Raw genomic sequence first — 14,024 nt, 5'->3', positions numbered from 1 at the left:
ATGTTCGCCTACATAAATCCGTACGTTGGAAATCCTTCAATCGTATTGTCGCGCGACGTCAATAGTTAAATCAAATCCAAGCATGTGTGCTTCCGGCTGCCTTGGTTGTTAAGTCTGGGCGAGGATTGTAAAATATAATAGAATCCCGATTACCGATCAAAAGCTCCGTTCGTTGTATTGCATCGATAAGTGGAAGAGATGGTCATTAAGCAACTAACGAAGTTGAAGGTAGAAGCACTTCATTACAGTGACTTTACGTAAATAGTGATGGTACACCATTATATTGTTTACACCTATATGTGTTTGATAAATATCAAGAAATTTGTACAATTTGACACACCCATTCTTAAGGCTGAATTTTATCTCCTGGACAACCGTTTCGATAAAATTGGTGTAAAGTATCCAATAGTAGAAAGTTCAAACTTTAAAATGCGTTTTTTCTCATTGAATTTCAATAAATATTAACGAAATCATGGGTGTTTGATGGGTGCGGCGTGTATTGTTACAAGCTGGTAAATTGACGATTCTACCATAGCCAATGAAATCTGCGTTCCTTCGACTCGCCAATTCACCAGCTCGCAGTAGTATTCCTTGATCCTCGTCTCCGTGGGAAGCATCTGGAATTGTATAAAGCGCGTCCACGCGATAAGGTCAGCGCAACACAGTTGGATGACGAGGAAGAACAATTAATAGCCGCCAGTAAAACTTGGCCAGCCGGCGCGACGAATTATGCTACCAGGCACTTGCTCATTCGACTTGCGCTACGCGCACTGATATATATGTAATTTATACGCGATGCAACGTGCAGCGAATTGTATCGCCGCGGGGAAACTTCAGCCTCGGATAATAATGCTAATTATGACTTTGAGCAATATTTCGAGGACGTGAACGCTCCTGGCCCGGTGTATCGTTGCACTAAAACGTAACTGTTGCCCGGGACGGTTTGCCTTATGACTGGCATCGTGCAAAATGAAACATCTGACAGACGCTTTGCGAATGTGTGTCGCGTGTATGCGTTTACTGTCGAAAATACCTTGGCGAGTCCAGACGCTGTAGTTTAAGCATTATGCAGGGAATTACATCATTAGAAACTCTGTCTGGTTAATTCGTTCCCCGGAATTCCGACCTGCGGATGTATTTTCGTTTGCAACGCGACCGCCAGTGCTCCTGGATATTAATGCCCTTAGCATCGTCCAAACCTCGCGACCCCAAACCAAGAAAATTGTATACAGCCGCCCTGGATCGTATTTTTATCGTTTGATCGTTTAACGCGCTACGAAAAAGAAATTGAGTTCGCGAATACGTTTGATGGAATATAAAATTAGACCAGCGTTCTCCCAGATCGTAAACATCTAATTTTCACTGTTTTTCGTAGTTGTTTAACCGAGCACTCGACAATGTGAGTTTTCTATTACGCTTTAATCGCGCCTCAACTTTTTTACGCTTCCGTACTCGCCTGTGACAATTGTTGCTGAAGTTGCTGTAACTCGAGAGAGTGATTAGAGATCCGCAACCGATTCCGAGTGAATAGAAAACTTGGGAGGCAGCATCCGCCCAGACCTTGGCGTCTCCCAACGTTGACCAATTGGGCTTGATGAACCAAGCAGAACCTTTACCGGCGCCAACCAGCGTGACACCTGAACAAACGAAATTGTTTAATTGGTTAATGGTATTAACATGTACTTACATTGCCTCAGACAAATTTTAGGACAGTTAACAAACGTCATTTAAATCTAATAACAATTCATGCAGTTTTCGAAACATATAAAAAACTTTCATTTTACATTCCACAAGATAGAAGTATAGTAACTTAATTAATAAACAATGAAAGTGATAGATCCTTTCTAACGAGTAAAAGAATCAGAACGAAAAATTTCCTATCTCAAAATTCAATGCATTATAGAAGAATATCTTTGATAATAGCTTTCAAAATGTCGTTATTGAATACCGTACAACAATACGTTACGTTTTATTTTTAACAGAAATTTTCGTATATTTTTCATCAGAACATAATACAAATCACCGAATAATTACTTGATACTCATGGTCGATCTGGTTGGTATTAGTGATAAAATTTCAAACAAAATATTATTTTATTAAATTTAAAACAAAGGAATATATTCGATGAACGGAATTCGAACCCGTGACCTCGATTGTACGAACTATCTGCTTATAACGTTCGTGCCAAGGCAACTTCGATAACAGGAATTAATGGGCACGACCAAAATTAAGCAAACTTTATTCGCGAATAACAAATAAAGACTTTGGATCCATTTTGTAAATTATAATATCCGTTCGTGGATTCTATTTTTCGAACGTATGTACGAACGAAATTGCCTAAATAAAACTAATGAGTATAAAATTGTGTTTTGTTATTCGTGATTAAAATTCGTCCAACTCTGTGCACAAGGTATCAAAATTATACGTAGGTCAAGAACAGCTTTAATATTTCAATTGTTCCTATATCGAAAACTATCGAATGTCGAAAATTGTATACAAACCAACAGAGACTTTTACTCTACCAATGTACAAAAACACGTTAAAGTTGGGATGGTACCGATTGTGTCCTTTTTAGTGAAATTAAAACAACAACGGACAAATGACTGAAACTTCAAAGCGAGTGGTGGGGATGGATCTAAAGCTGTTACCGAAGTAAAAATCCGAATTTTTAACGAAACGTTACTGTATAGAGTTTTAAATTCTAATATGTTAGAAAGCTTACCAAAAGGTAAAAAGCATTTTAATCTCTTTTCCATCAATGTAAATCGGTTTCAAAGAACCTTGTCCATACTGTTACGAATGTGTAGGTGGGCTTCGATTTCCGATTTGTGGAATGGACATTCCAGGTAAATGCTCAAGCTGATTGGCGAGGACTCCAATGCATTTCTAGTAGCATGTGTATAGTCCTTTTTCTTGTTTAAACCACGTATCTCGATTACAGCGTGCACTAATTTTGGCATCTTCGCGGTTAATTAATTTTATATCGTGAATAAATACAGTAGGAAAGTAAATAGAATTTTTCGATCGACCGTGCTTTTTCGCTCTTAAATGTTTGGAAACTATCATAGGCCCTTAAGTCGTCCAAAGTTCCTGACTGAAGTTTATTTTAGAGGATTAGCGAAGCAATCTTCGACAAGACTCTTCATATATTACAACCCAATAGTTTGGACACTGTTTGGAAAAGCAACGTCGAATTGGAAACAACGAGTTTCGCGGAAGAAAGATTTTTCGAGATTTCAAAATCACATTCGCCCTTCTAAATCTGACCATACATAGTTTTCGTTTGAACTTATCAATTTGGTAGAAACAAAAGCAATATTTGGATATTCGAAAATCGAATTCCGATAAATGAGAGGAAACCTATACCTGGTACTTGAATTCGAAACATACTTGAAGTACGATGCAATAATGCACTCGATTGGAGAGCGATCTCTCTACTGTCTCAAAGGTTCTACGGAGCATAGGACGATACGCTTGGATAATCCTGATTTCCAGACCACTCGCTCCACTGGACGTCTATTGATGAACTTCATTTTTCAATTGACCCCGTGGAAAGAAAGGAAATCGCAAAGTCGACGATCTCGATGAAACTGGGAAATCACTGTCTCGTCCGATCTAACTATTGGAAAATTTAATATTCAGCATTGTCCAACGCCTAAGAATGACAACTATGCCGAATAAGTTTGTTCGTAAAAAATGCATAATTTGATTTCTAAAGACAGGAATTCCTTTGAATTAGTTTAAATTAGCGTTTCTAATCAAAAGTGAATATAAAATTTATTTGTATTATTCACATATGGTAGAATAAAGTTCGAGAATTGTTTTGACCATATCGTGTATGATTTTTTTTTTAAATTAGTAGAAATTACGTACTTTTCCATTGATTTGACCAGAAACTACCCTTAAATAGTAATTTCTATTCTATAAATACTGTTGGAATACAATAACTGCAACTTAAGTATTATAAAATTTGTTGTGTCTTTTAAAGATAATATTTTTTCCAGATAGACCTAAGTAACTTTAAGTAATTGTAAGTGTATCTATTGAGCGTGTATATAAATGTCCTTACGAAGGATGTATAGGGGAAAAAGGTAGCTGAAAACGAACCATGAAAGAGAGAGCTTAAGGAAATTACGATAAAAGCCGTTTTATAATATTTTAAAATTATGCTGGTTTTGTTATTTACTTTTTAACTTGTTCGTGAAGGTATAGACTTAGTTCCGCGTCACGATTTAATCTGAAAAAAGGTATTTTCTTTTGCAATATTATATTTGCTCTTTCTTAACGGGATACGCGATAGGACCTACCTATAAAGACGTGAAAATAATTCACTACTGGGTACGTAGCGGTTTTCGTTCGTGTATAAACGTTTGCGTGGCGAAACTGCACGGTAACGTATTTCAAACTTGACTACAACTCGAATTAATTGGATTTCGACATAAATAACAATTCACAATGAATTTCGTTCACGGATCATAATATTAGCCTGAAGCACATTATGAATGATTTATGTTCTGACACATTATTTAGTCGCTAATACGCAAATCGATGTAATCGCAAACTTGATTACCATACGACAAACAATGAAAGTTTTATTTCAATTTTTAACTCCTATTTTTGGTTTAATATCACATGAAAATATATTGTTATAACGTGTATCATCGAAATGTCAATAAAGCGACAATCAAGGAATGTGAATAAAAAACATTCGTATACAGATCTCGTTTATAAAAATGATTAACAAATAATACAAAATTTGTTTACAAAATAAAAATTTGTTGTGTACCGTTAAAACATTTCAAATTAATTGCAGCCAATTTAGTCCGTACGAACGCGTCAACATATTATTTTACATTTCGTTCGGTCGATTTTTTCGATCAACGAATAAAAATAAAAACAATTTGGAAACGTTAAATTTATTGGATTGATTCGATACTTTTTTTAATTTTTCCCAGCAATTCGTTGTTTAATGCACGATTCAACTTATGTGGAAAGCTCCAACGAATTAATGACCAAAGTCTTGTAATTCGTTCAATTAGAAAATCGAAAATTTAGTAGAATATATGATTCGAACAAAATCATGTTAAATCAAGAAGAAGGAAAGGAATTAACCTGAAAATTAATGGCATGTGTAATGACACTATATGATAATTGATTGAACAGAATTCAGATAAAATAAATGTATTCTAATTTTATATTCTCGTTTCTTAAAATATTTTGTCTATGAATACTCCATAATTTATGTTCTCTCTATGAGTCTTTCGAAAGGATTATTTGAACAAGGTACACTTAGTTTATGATCTTTTATATCGTTTAATTTAGTTTATGATTTTATACAGCCCATAGTATCATATTTATATTATATTTATTTCTTTTGTACATTTTAAGTATCACTCTACCAACCAGAAGGATTTACAGTGAGTGTAAAAAGTATTCGTACACTAGTCAATTTGAACAAAAACTTTGCAGAACTTTGTTTATTACAAAAGTATGTTAACAAAAACATACATACATATTCTTAGAAATCTCTGGAACAAATGTCATTAACAACAAATTATTTATTTATATTTATTATGAAAATATTAACAAATTTCCAGAAATTGACCTAAAATATACGCGTAATAAGTATTCGTACAGTCTTTGATTCGTAACATTCCACATAGAACGATTACAAGATAATCCATGATATGTAAACATACTTAGCATCAGTATGTCTGGAGACGCTGTCGGTATAGGTAGTATCCTGAATTCAAACATTATCAACGAAATTATCAGTAAAATGTGACGAACACGCAAGGAAACCTCTGAAGAAGAAAGGAAAATTGTTATAAATTTACATAATAAGTGTAAAACCCTGAGTGAAATTTCTAAAATTTTAAATAGACCGAGGTCCACGATTCAAGGAATCATTGACAGATATGGCGATCGAAAAACTGTAAAAAATAATCGAAGATACGGACGTAAACGAATAATAAATGAGTATACCGGCCGATGGATAATTCGAAAAATAAAGCAAAATCCAAAGATAAGTGCGGTGAAAATCACAGCTGAACTTAAAAATGATCTGGACATTAATGTATGCAGTAGCACAGTGCGTAATTTTTTACGGGATAGAGGATATCACGGCAGAGTAGCTCGTAAGAAATATTTCGTAAATGAAATTAATAGAGAGAAACGATTGCAATTCGCGAAAGAGTACGTTAATGTTCCTATGGAGCACTGGAACCGTATTATATTTACTGATGAGAGTAAATTTAACATATTTGGGTCAGATGGACGATGTACAGTATGGCGGGAAAAAAATACCGAGTACGAAAAAAGAAATTTGAAGACGACCGTAAAGCATGGAGGAGGATCAGTCACAGTTTGGGGCTCTATGAGTGCGAGTGGGATTGGATCCCTCCATTTTATCGATGGTATCATGGATCACAAAATGTACATCGATATTCTAAAAGAGCATCTTCAGGTTAGTGCAAATAAAATGCAGTTACAGGGCAATTATATATTTTTGCAAGATAATGATCCAAAGCATAATGCTTATAATACACGCCAGTGGATCCTATATAATGTTCCGCAGCAATTAAAAATCCCTCTACAGTCTCCAGACGTAAATGTGATAGAGCACTTATGGAGTCATTTTGAAGAAAAAATTCGAGACCACCACATTTCTTCGAAACAAGATTTAAAAAATGCACTTTTAGAGGAATGGAACAAAATTTCTAGTACTATAACCAAAAATTTAGTAAATTCAATGCCACAAAGGCTTAAAGCGATTATACAATCTAAAGGAAATCCCACTAGATACTAAAATAGCAAATAGACTGATTTTTGTTACGTTTATGTACTAAAATTTATAGTTTTTGTTGTAAAATTAGAAGTGTTCGAATACTTATTACACGTATATTTCACGCCAATTTTTGGAAATTTGTTAATATTTTCATAATAAATATAAATAAATAATTTGTTGTTAATGACATTTGTTCCAGAGATTTCTAAGAATATGTATGTATGTTTTTGTTAACATACTTTTGTAATAAACAAAATTCTGCAAAGTTTTTGTTCAAATTGACTAGTGTACGAATACTTTTTACACTCACTGTATTTCTTTTGTAATAGTGGTCCAAGAAAGAGACCAAGAAATGTCTAGATAACATTTTTACATTCAAACCGTTTACATCTACGCGATCAATCAGCCAAGAATGACCTCTTAACCTCGACTACCATCCCTTATCTCGAGACTGGAAGAAAGCTACGTAGGTGTTCTGTATCTGGCGAAGCGTTTTGTATTCCACGTGATTGTAAAAAAGAAAAAGGAGCGTTAATCGCGTCGATCGAACATTTTCTATTACACGAAAAACGTTTCTCGTCTCTCTTACCTCGTATCAGTAGCGCCGTAAGCATGACATAAGGGAAAAGAGCGGTGAAGTAGACGACCTTCCCGATGGACTGGACACCGCGCATCAGACACAGGAAGCAGATTACCCAGGCGAGGGTGAGACATCCTAACAATTCCCATCTTATGCCTCCGAAATTTTCCCACGTGGCTCCGCGCAAGCCCAGAACGTAGTCGCTGAATTCGATCAACGATAATATCCGATCACGATTACACGTTTTACCTTTCTTCGCGATTTTCTTGCTTATCGTCTAGAGCCTGGATGCACGAAAGCCAGTTTTCGTCATCCGATTAAAGTACACCGTGGGGGCGAAGCAAACGAGAACCGAAACGACCGTCTCGCGCCAACAATTGTAAAACAAACAACTTTCTACCCGAATACGATCGTTGATATTATATTTTTCAGAAATTATCAAAATTATAGAAAATTGTTATTTTACTAATCGTGGTTTCGATTCTACTGTTAGTAAAACGTAGGGTAATGGCGATCATTCGTTACGATATGAAATAAAATCGTTTGTGATATACAAATCAAATTATTATCGTACTTAAAGTATTCCTCGGAAGACAACACTCGTCTGTAAAGTTGTTGGATCGGTTTCACTTGGCTGCCATTGAAGCAACTGGTACCGTTCCCGCCGTTGTAATATTTGAAACTACGACAGACCGTCTCGATGGACATGCAGGATTTATTGAAAAAAATCTTGTCATCCTTTTGGCACTCTATTTGTTGCAGTCCGCTATAACAATCTGTTTGAATGGACGTTATCGGTTTTGCGAGGTAGAATCAATATCGTTCCATCGGTAATGCAGCAATTAGGAGGGAACATCAAAGACCTCTTAACGGTATCGCCGATTGAAACGAAATAGCCGCCGTTTAGAGAATACGATGCGTCATAGAACCGAGGATCCTATTTTATACGCGATAAGTGATCGTACGTATCTCCTGTACGGATACTTCGTTACGATCAACGCGAGACAGGACTAATTACACCGACGCTTTGTTGTTCTATCCCCGTTTATTTTACAGGCACTTCGTTTGTAACAGGATATTCATTGTCAGTTACGAACACCCTATTATCCACGCGAGTTTTAGCGACGATAGATTCCGAGTTTTAGTACAGCCGATTACAGAAATTTCTGCCAGGTCGTGGGAGTATAGTCCCTCGGCGCTATATTCTTACTTAAATGAAAATGTCAAATGACGAATAAAAGATATATCCATTATTCGTCAAATGAAAAAGAAATAGAAATTGAACTTTTTGAATAAAAACCACGAATTGCTATACAAATTAAATTTTACCCAAACCCAATGTGTCTTGAGCTTTTTTCACAGTTTGTATTCATTTTCTCGTACAGTACAATAATAATCGAGCGATAATTTAGGAAGATTAAATATAAGAAAAGCATAATATATCGTGCGGAGATTACGTACGGATATAAGCTTCACAATTTCGAGAATACAATTGATAAATAAATCCGCTTAAACGTGTGCACAGTAGAATGGTTACAAAATTATAATCTTTAATTTAATGTGTCCATTTTCTTGCAATGACGTTGCAATCATATAATAATCCAAAATGTATTGTTATTTATTCATTGAATTATTACTAAAATTAATGCAATGAAAATCAATAATAATATATGGAAAGGAATATTGTTTAATATTGGCGATTAATGTAATTGTATTATTAATAAATTTAATTACTGTTAACGCTAGAAGAGGGAGAAAGAATAACACGATTGGAAATCAATACTATTCGATACCAACAACTAGTTTAATGTACGTAATTTTGTACTTTATTACTTAGTCTTATGATGTACTCTTTGGATAAACAATAAGTCCTCGAGCGCGTTCAAACTTTTATGGGGTCTACGAAAGTTGATAAATTATTGTGTAATTTACGCGAAATCCGCTTCGCGTTTATCTATACATTATGAAATTTATAGCAGTTTGTTAATTCTTCGAAAAGCACATAAAAATGTGTGTACTTATCTCTACGAATGGCTGTGTATTTAGTAATCCATCTTGAATTGACGAAAAAATTTCTTAGAAATCAAGATTTTCGTAATAATATTCGTTATTGATTTTTAAATAGTCGAATGACAGATGAATTATTCGCTTCGTGACACAAATATTGAAACAACGTATGAAAATGTAATTGAAAACCGCTCTAGACAATCGAATATTTTACGAAATACATACATAAACATAATACCGAATAAATGTATCATTTTATCAAATTTAACTTTTCATTGGCAAATAAACGTTTCCTATAAAAGAATTTGCGTCAAACATTGGACTTACTAAGACTCGGGAAGCATAGTCAGTACATATTACTATTGGCACTACTATTTATTACAACCCCCGTATACATAAACTACTGTAAAATACAATATGCAACTGCAATAACTCAAGCAAAGAGACGCAGAAACCGAAACAAGATGCCGTAAAGGAAGAGAACTGAAACTATTTCCTCCGTGCAATATCTTTTTGTTATTCCGAGTAACGAAATTGAATTTCAAAGAAATGAATTTCCCGTCGTTCAATCGTTTAAAACAGTTCTGCGACCGCTTGAAATTTTACAGCAACAATAAACCACGAATGTACTACGGTAACGCGTTAAAGAGTAGTCAACCTAAAAACGAAACGCCTCGATAACCTTCTTACTTTTTTAATAAATAATAATTTGCACGATCTCGTTTAATTTTAAATTTACTTAATTTGAAAACTGTGCAAATCGACACTTTTTCGCGACATACAAATTAAGAGAATAATTCAGGTGTACTCTTTAATGTGAGGCGACCGTATTAAGGGGACCAGGCATTCAGATTGAGCCTTTTTATAAGGGCTTATTAAAAAAAAAACAGTTAGGTATAAATAATTAAATAATTGATACAAACTTTTTATAGCAAAATCTTGTCAAACAACCATGTAGCATTTTCACCGCCCAAATCCTTACTTCTCACCACAACGTCATGAAACTTTGGCATTTAATTTCTGAATAGTACATACTACTTTCGAAAAGAAAAGATCGATTTTCTGACTGCCTGGTCCTCGTAATAAGGGAAGTTTGTCGAATATGTTCACCAATGAAAAATAAATGATTGACAAGGAATACGAATATGACTGTTTCGTTCTATACTTACTATTCGTGTTGAAGTCGTTATCGCAATAGGCCCAGAGGAGTTTCGGGAAGAACGAGGCGAACGTATAAAAGAGACTCCACGCCACGATTACCATGTAGTAGATCATCACCAGCATAATCACGACTAGGGTGGAATAACCGAGGCCCTGAAACGCCGGAGCCATTCGCGTGAACGCTTCGTTCGGTCCGAGACCGGAATATTGCCCGATCGCAAGTTCCAGAAAAAATATTGGCAATCCCATTGTAATCAACATTATGATAAACGGTACTAAAAAGGCGCCTAAAAAAAGACAAGACCAATGTATACAACAATCTCTCATGAACGAGAGCACAGCAGGACGTCTATCGTTCGAACTAGTAGAGGAATTGGAAGTTAGGAGAATCGAACGACTAGGTTATAAACATAAATATGAACAGTAAATACTTAAATCGTTTGATATTAATATCTGGTCTTAGATATTTAATGTAACTACGTTTAAAAATATTAATAGAATTATTCTTATTATTTCACAACACCGAAATCGATCGTCAATTACTCAAATAAAACTTTACTATAACCCGCGTTAGCCCTGTATTTAGATATTTATTATCTGAACGCACACTACGTAATATATGTATTACATACTAATAACAGAATTACGATAGATTTAGAATCTACCTGTTGCCCTAAGGTGAAGAGAAAATCACCTGTCTCTCAAATTGTCGTATCAGAATCCCGAGCCTGTGACAATCCCACAGACAACGATATACCAGACTCGCGTCAACAAACCCGTGCTTCGACTAGTCTGAAAGCTCAAGCATCATCGAAACGTCAATCGTGTTTATCGGAATTCTCTATGTTTCGCGTTCGATGATTATCAGATTCTTAATTTTCGCGTTACTCGTAAATACCGTCGAGCAGTTCGCGTCCCTCGGCTAAGAATTGAAATCGAGTGCATCGAATCGTTACACCGAGGGTGGGGTGGGGTGAGGGGGAAGGAGCGGAAACGCCGAAGATTGAAAACCGTGAGAACTGATATCGATTACGATTGCCGCTAAACGAAACGTTCTCTAACTCGATCAATGTCTCGTTAATATTCGTTCGCGGTGAACCGCGATAGCTAAATGTACACGATTTTGGCCGATTTTCCCGCGGACTTCTAATGCAAATTAATTAAAATTTATCTGACCCCCGGTGCCTGATTAACGCGATAAAATACGGTCTGTTAATATACACGCGCCCCTCTCGTTCCCAATCTTTCATTAGCGGCCGTGCGCGACGGAACAACGGAAGAACGACCAGCGTAAATAGAACGGATAAAGCGAAATAGCGAAAACGAAAATAGAATAATTAATAGAGAGAGCGTTTAGAACGCGGGCGATGCCGCCTTCCTTTTCGGCCGTTTTACGCGAATAAAACCCCCGCGCCAGCGACCGTATCAACAGGCATAACCGCACGCGCGGGCCAGGAAAGATTTATTAAATTTCCCGAACGCGCCGGTCACGAGCTGCCAAACTGCGCTTAATTATTCGAATTAACCGTTTCGTCACGTCGACCGCGCCCCGTTCGCGTTTCGTTCCGTCCTCCCTTCTCTGTCCCTTTTTTCCCCCCTGTTTTTTCATGAAAAACGCGCCGCGAACGAGAATAAATCATTCCGTGTAATCCTAGCAGTTCGTTTGTCCGCCCCCCGCCCTGTCCCCCGTCCCCCACCCCCCACCCCTGTGACTGTCCTGTTTAGCGAACTCGACCAGACGTTTTTCTCGTCAAGGGCCCCGTTTGCGTGGACACGCGTGTACGTACGCCCGCTCTCGTGTACTATTCACCAGCTGCAACAGCTACGAGCACATACGTACCACCGCCGTTACGATATACAAGGTAAGGGAAACGCCAAACATTGCCAATGCCAACGGCATACCCGATGCAGGATAGAACAAACTCGACGGGGTTAGCCCAGCTACCCCGTTCAGGATCCTGCGACAGCTCCACCATGGCACCGCCGACCCCAAGAGAAACCCTTCTCGCCTGCCAATAACACGATCTACATCATATTTCCATCATATAAATTATTAGTCAGGCGCCTACGGAACCGAGAAGTCTCAAAACCGAGGCACCCGACATTCGAGTGAATTTCTAATTCAAGTACATACGATATATGTATAAATTAAATTGCAACTTTGTCCGGAATCGTACGATTCTCAAAGAATTTTTTATCGTAGTATCTAAATCGAATTGCAGTGGACTTTTTACTCGTCTATCTGAGACTTAGCCTTTCATATGGTGAGATATTAACACGTTGACTGCCAAACTAAAACCGTCAAATTTTTTACGAGACCAAAACTTTGACTTTGTACAATTGTAAACTACATAAATTAAAATTTGTCTCGGCGCTCGTTTTCGTAACCTAGCTAAAATTCATGAATCCTATTCAAATTTATATTTTTTTAACATTTCAACCTGAGAATTAATTGCTTTAGTTGCATAGTTAAAAATCCTGTCACCCATATGTAGACGACTTGGCAGTCAAAGTGTTAAGGGGTAAAGAGTCATGTAAAATGGTAAAACGAGAAGTGATATTTGACAATATTTTTACAGCATAAGAGTTTGATGAAACTTTTTGCCACTTTTCACATATATTCTTTAGCATTTCAGGATACAAATATCCTTTTTTTCTTTGGATAAAATAATAAATGTTGTTCCTTATGTCGACGGCGTTGATCGTCATGCAGTTTAGTATTTTTTTCCTTTGAACTAGAATTTGTTGAATGAATTTAAATGTGTTTTTTTAAACAAGAAGTTATAACTCCCAAAATTTTTAATATTTTTTTAAGAAAAAAATACTGTACATACTTATAAAATGAATAAATACATCTGCAAAATCTCAGTACAAAACAGCCTATCTATCGTTAAAAACAAAATCACAAGAAAGGCCGAAAAATGATAGTCTAAACAATAATACCCTCTTAACACTAGAACCAATGAAGTGGTCAAAACGAGTAATTCATAATTTCTAACACATTCTGGAAAATTTACCATAGTATTCTAGACGAGAATGAACAAACATTTATTTTCATACAGTTCTTCGAGTATCTATTTAATATCTTTGGTACAAATAAGTACACCATAAGCGTCGGTAGTTCTAGCGTTAAAGAAAACGAGTCTGGATAGGATTTAAATTTCAAATCAAGTATGTATTATTAAATTGTTAAAAAATTGTTGATTTCACAAACAATTTCAGAAAGGCAGTTAAAAGTATCAAGAATCACATCCCACGGATTTCCTCGACAACGAAAGGTCGCACGACCGAATATTATTCTATATTCTCGACCTGTTTTTTAGACAATCACTTCCCGGTTGTACCACGATAACCAGGATACCTCGTACACAGGTTCTCCATTATTTTCGAACGCTTGAACGTCCGAGGTCTGCTAGAATGTCTTATTTATGAGCCCACTAACAGACCCAGGATGAAACGCCAATTTTTCCTTCCACCTTTTCCTTTTCT

General features: G+C 36.2%; 1 protein-coding gene across 1 annotated transcript in view; it reads right to left on the bottom strand.

Moving 5' to 3' along the window:
- The window catches only part of LOC122403987 (sodium- and chloride-dependent glycine transporter 1-like), a 32,630-nt gene that overhangs the window by 13,609 nt on the left and 4,997 nt on the right, over positions 1-14,024 (bottom strand). The window contains exons 2-6 of the mRNA XM_043407836.1: positions 12,376-12,544; positions 10,544-10,822; positions 7,942-8,143; positions 7,377-7,570; positions 1,457-1,637 (exon numbers count right to left, since the gene is read on the bottom strand). Of these exons, the coding sequence (XP_043263771.1) occupies positions 1,457-1,637; positions 7,377-7,570; positions 7,942-8,143; positions 10,544-10,822; positions 12,376-12,544 (1,025 nt within the window). The remainder of the gene's footprint in view (positions 1-1,456; positions 1,638-7,376; positions 7,571-7,941; positions 8,144-10,543; positions 10,823-12,375; positions 12,545-14,024) is intronic.

Source organism: Colletes gigas, unplaced genomic scaffold (genome assembly GCF_013123115.1).
Source record: "Colletes gigas isolate AHSC1104 unplaced genomic scaffold, ASM1312311v1 Colletes_gigas_Sc00088, whole genome shotgun sequence".
In the NCBI taxonomy this organism is placed as follows: domain Eukaryota; kingdom Metazoa; phylum Arthropoda; class Insecta; order Hymenoptera; family Colletidae; genus Colletes; species Colletes gigas.
This window is presented reverse-complemented; position numbering and strand designations above follow the sequence as displayed.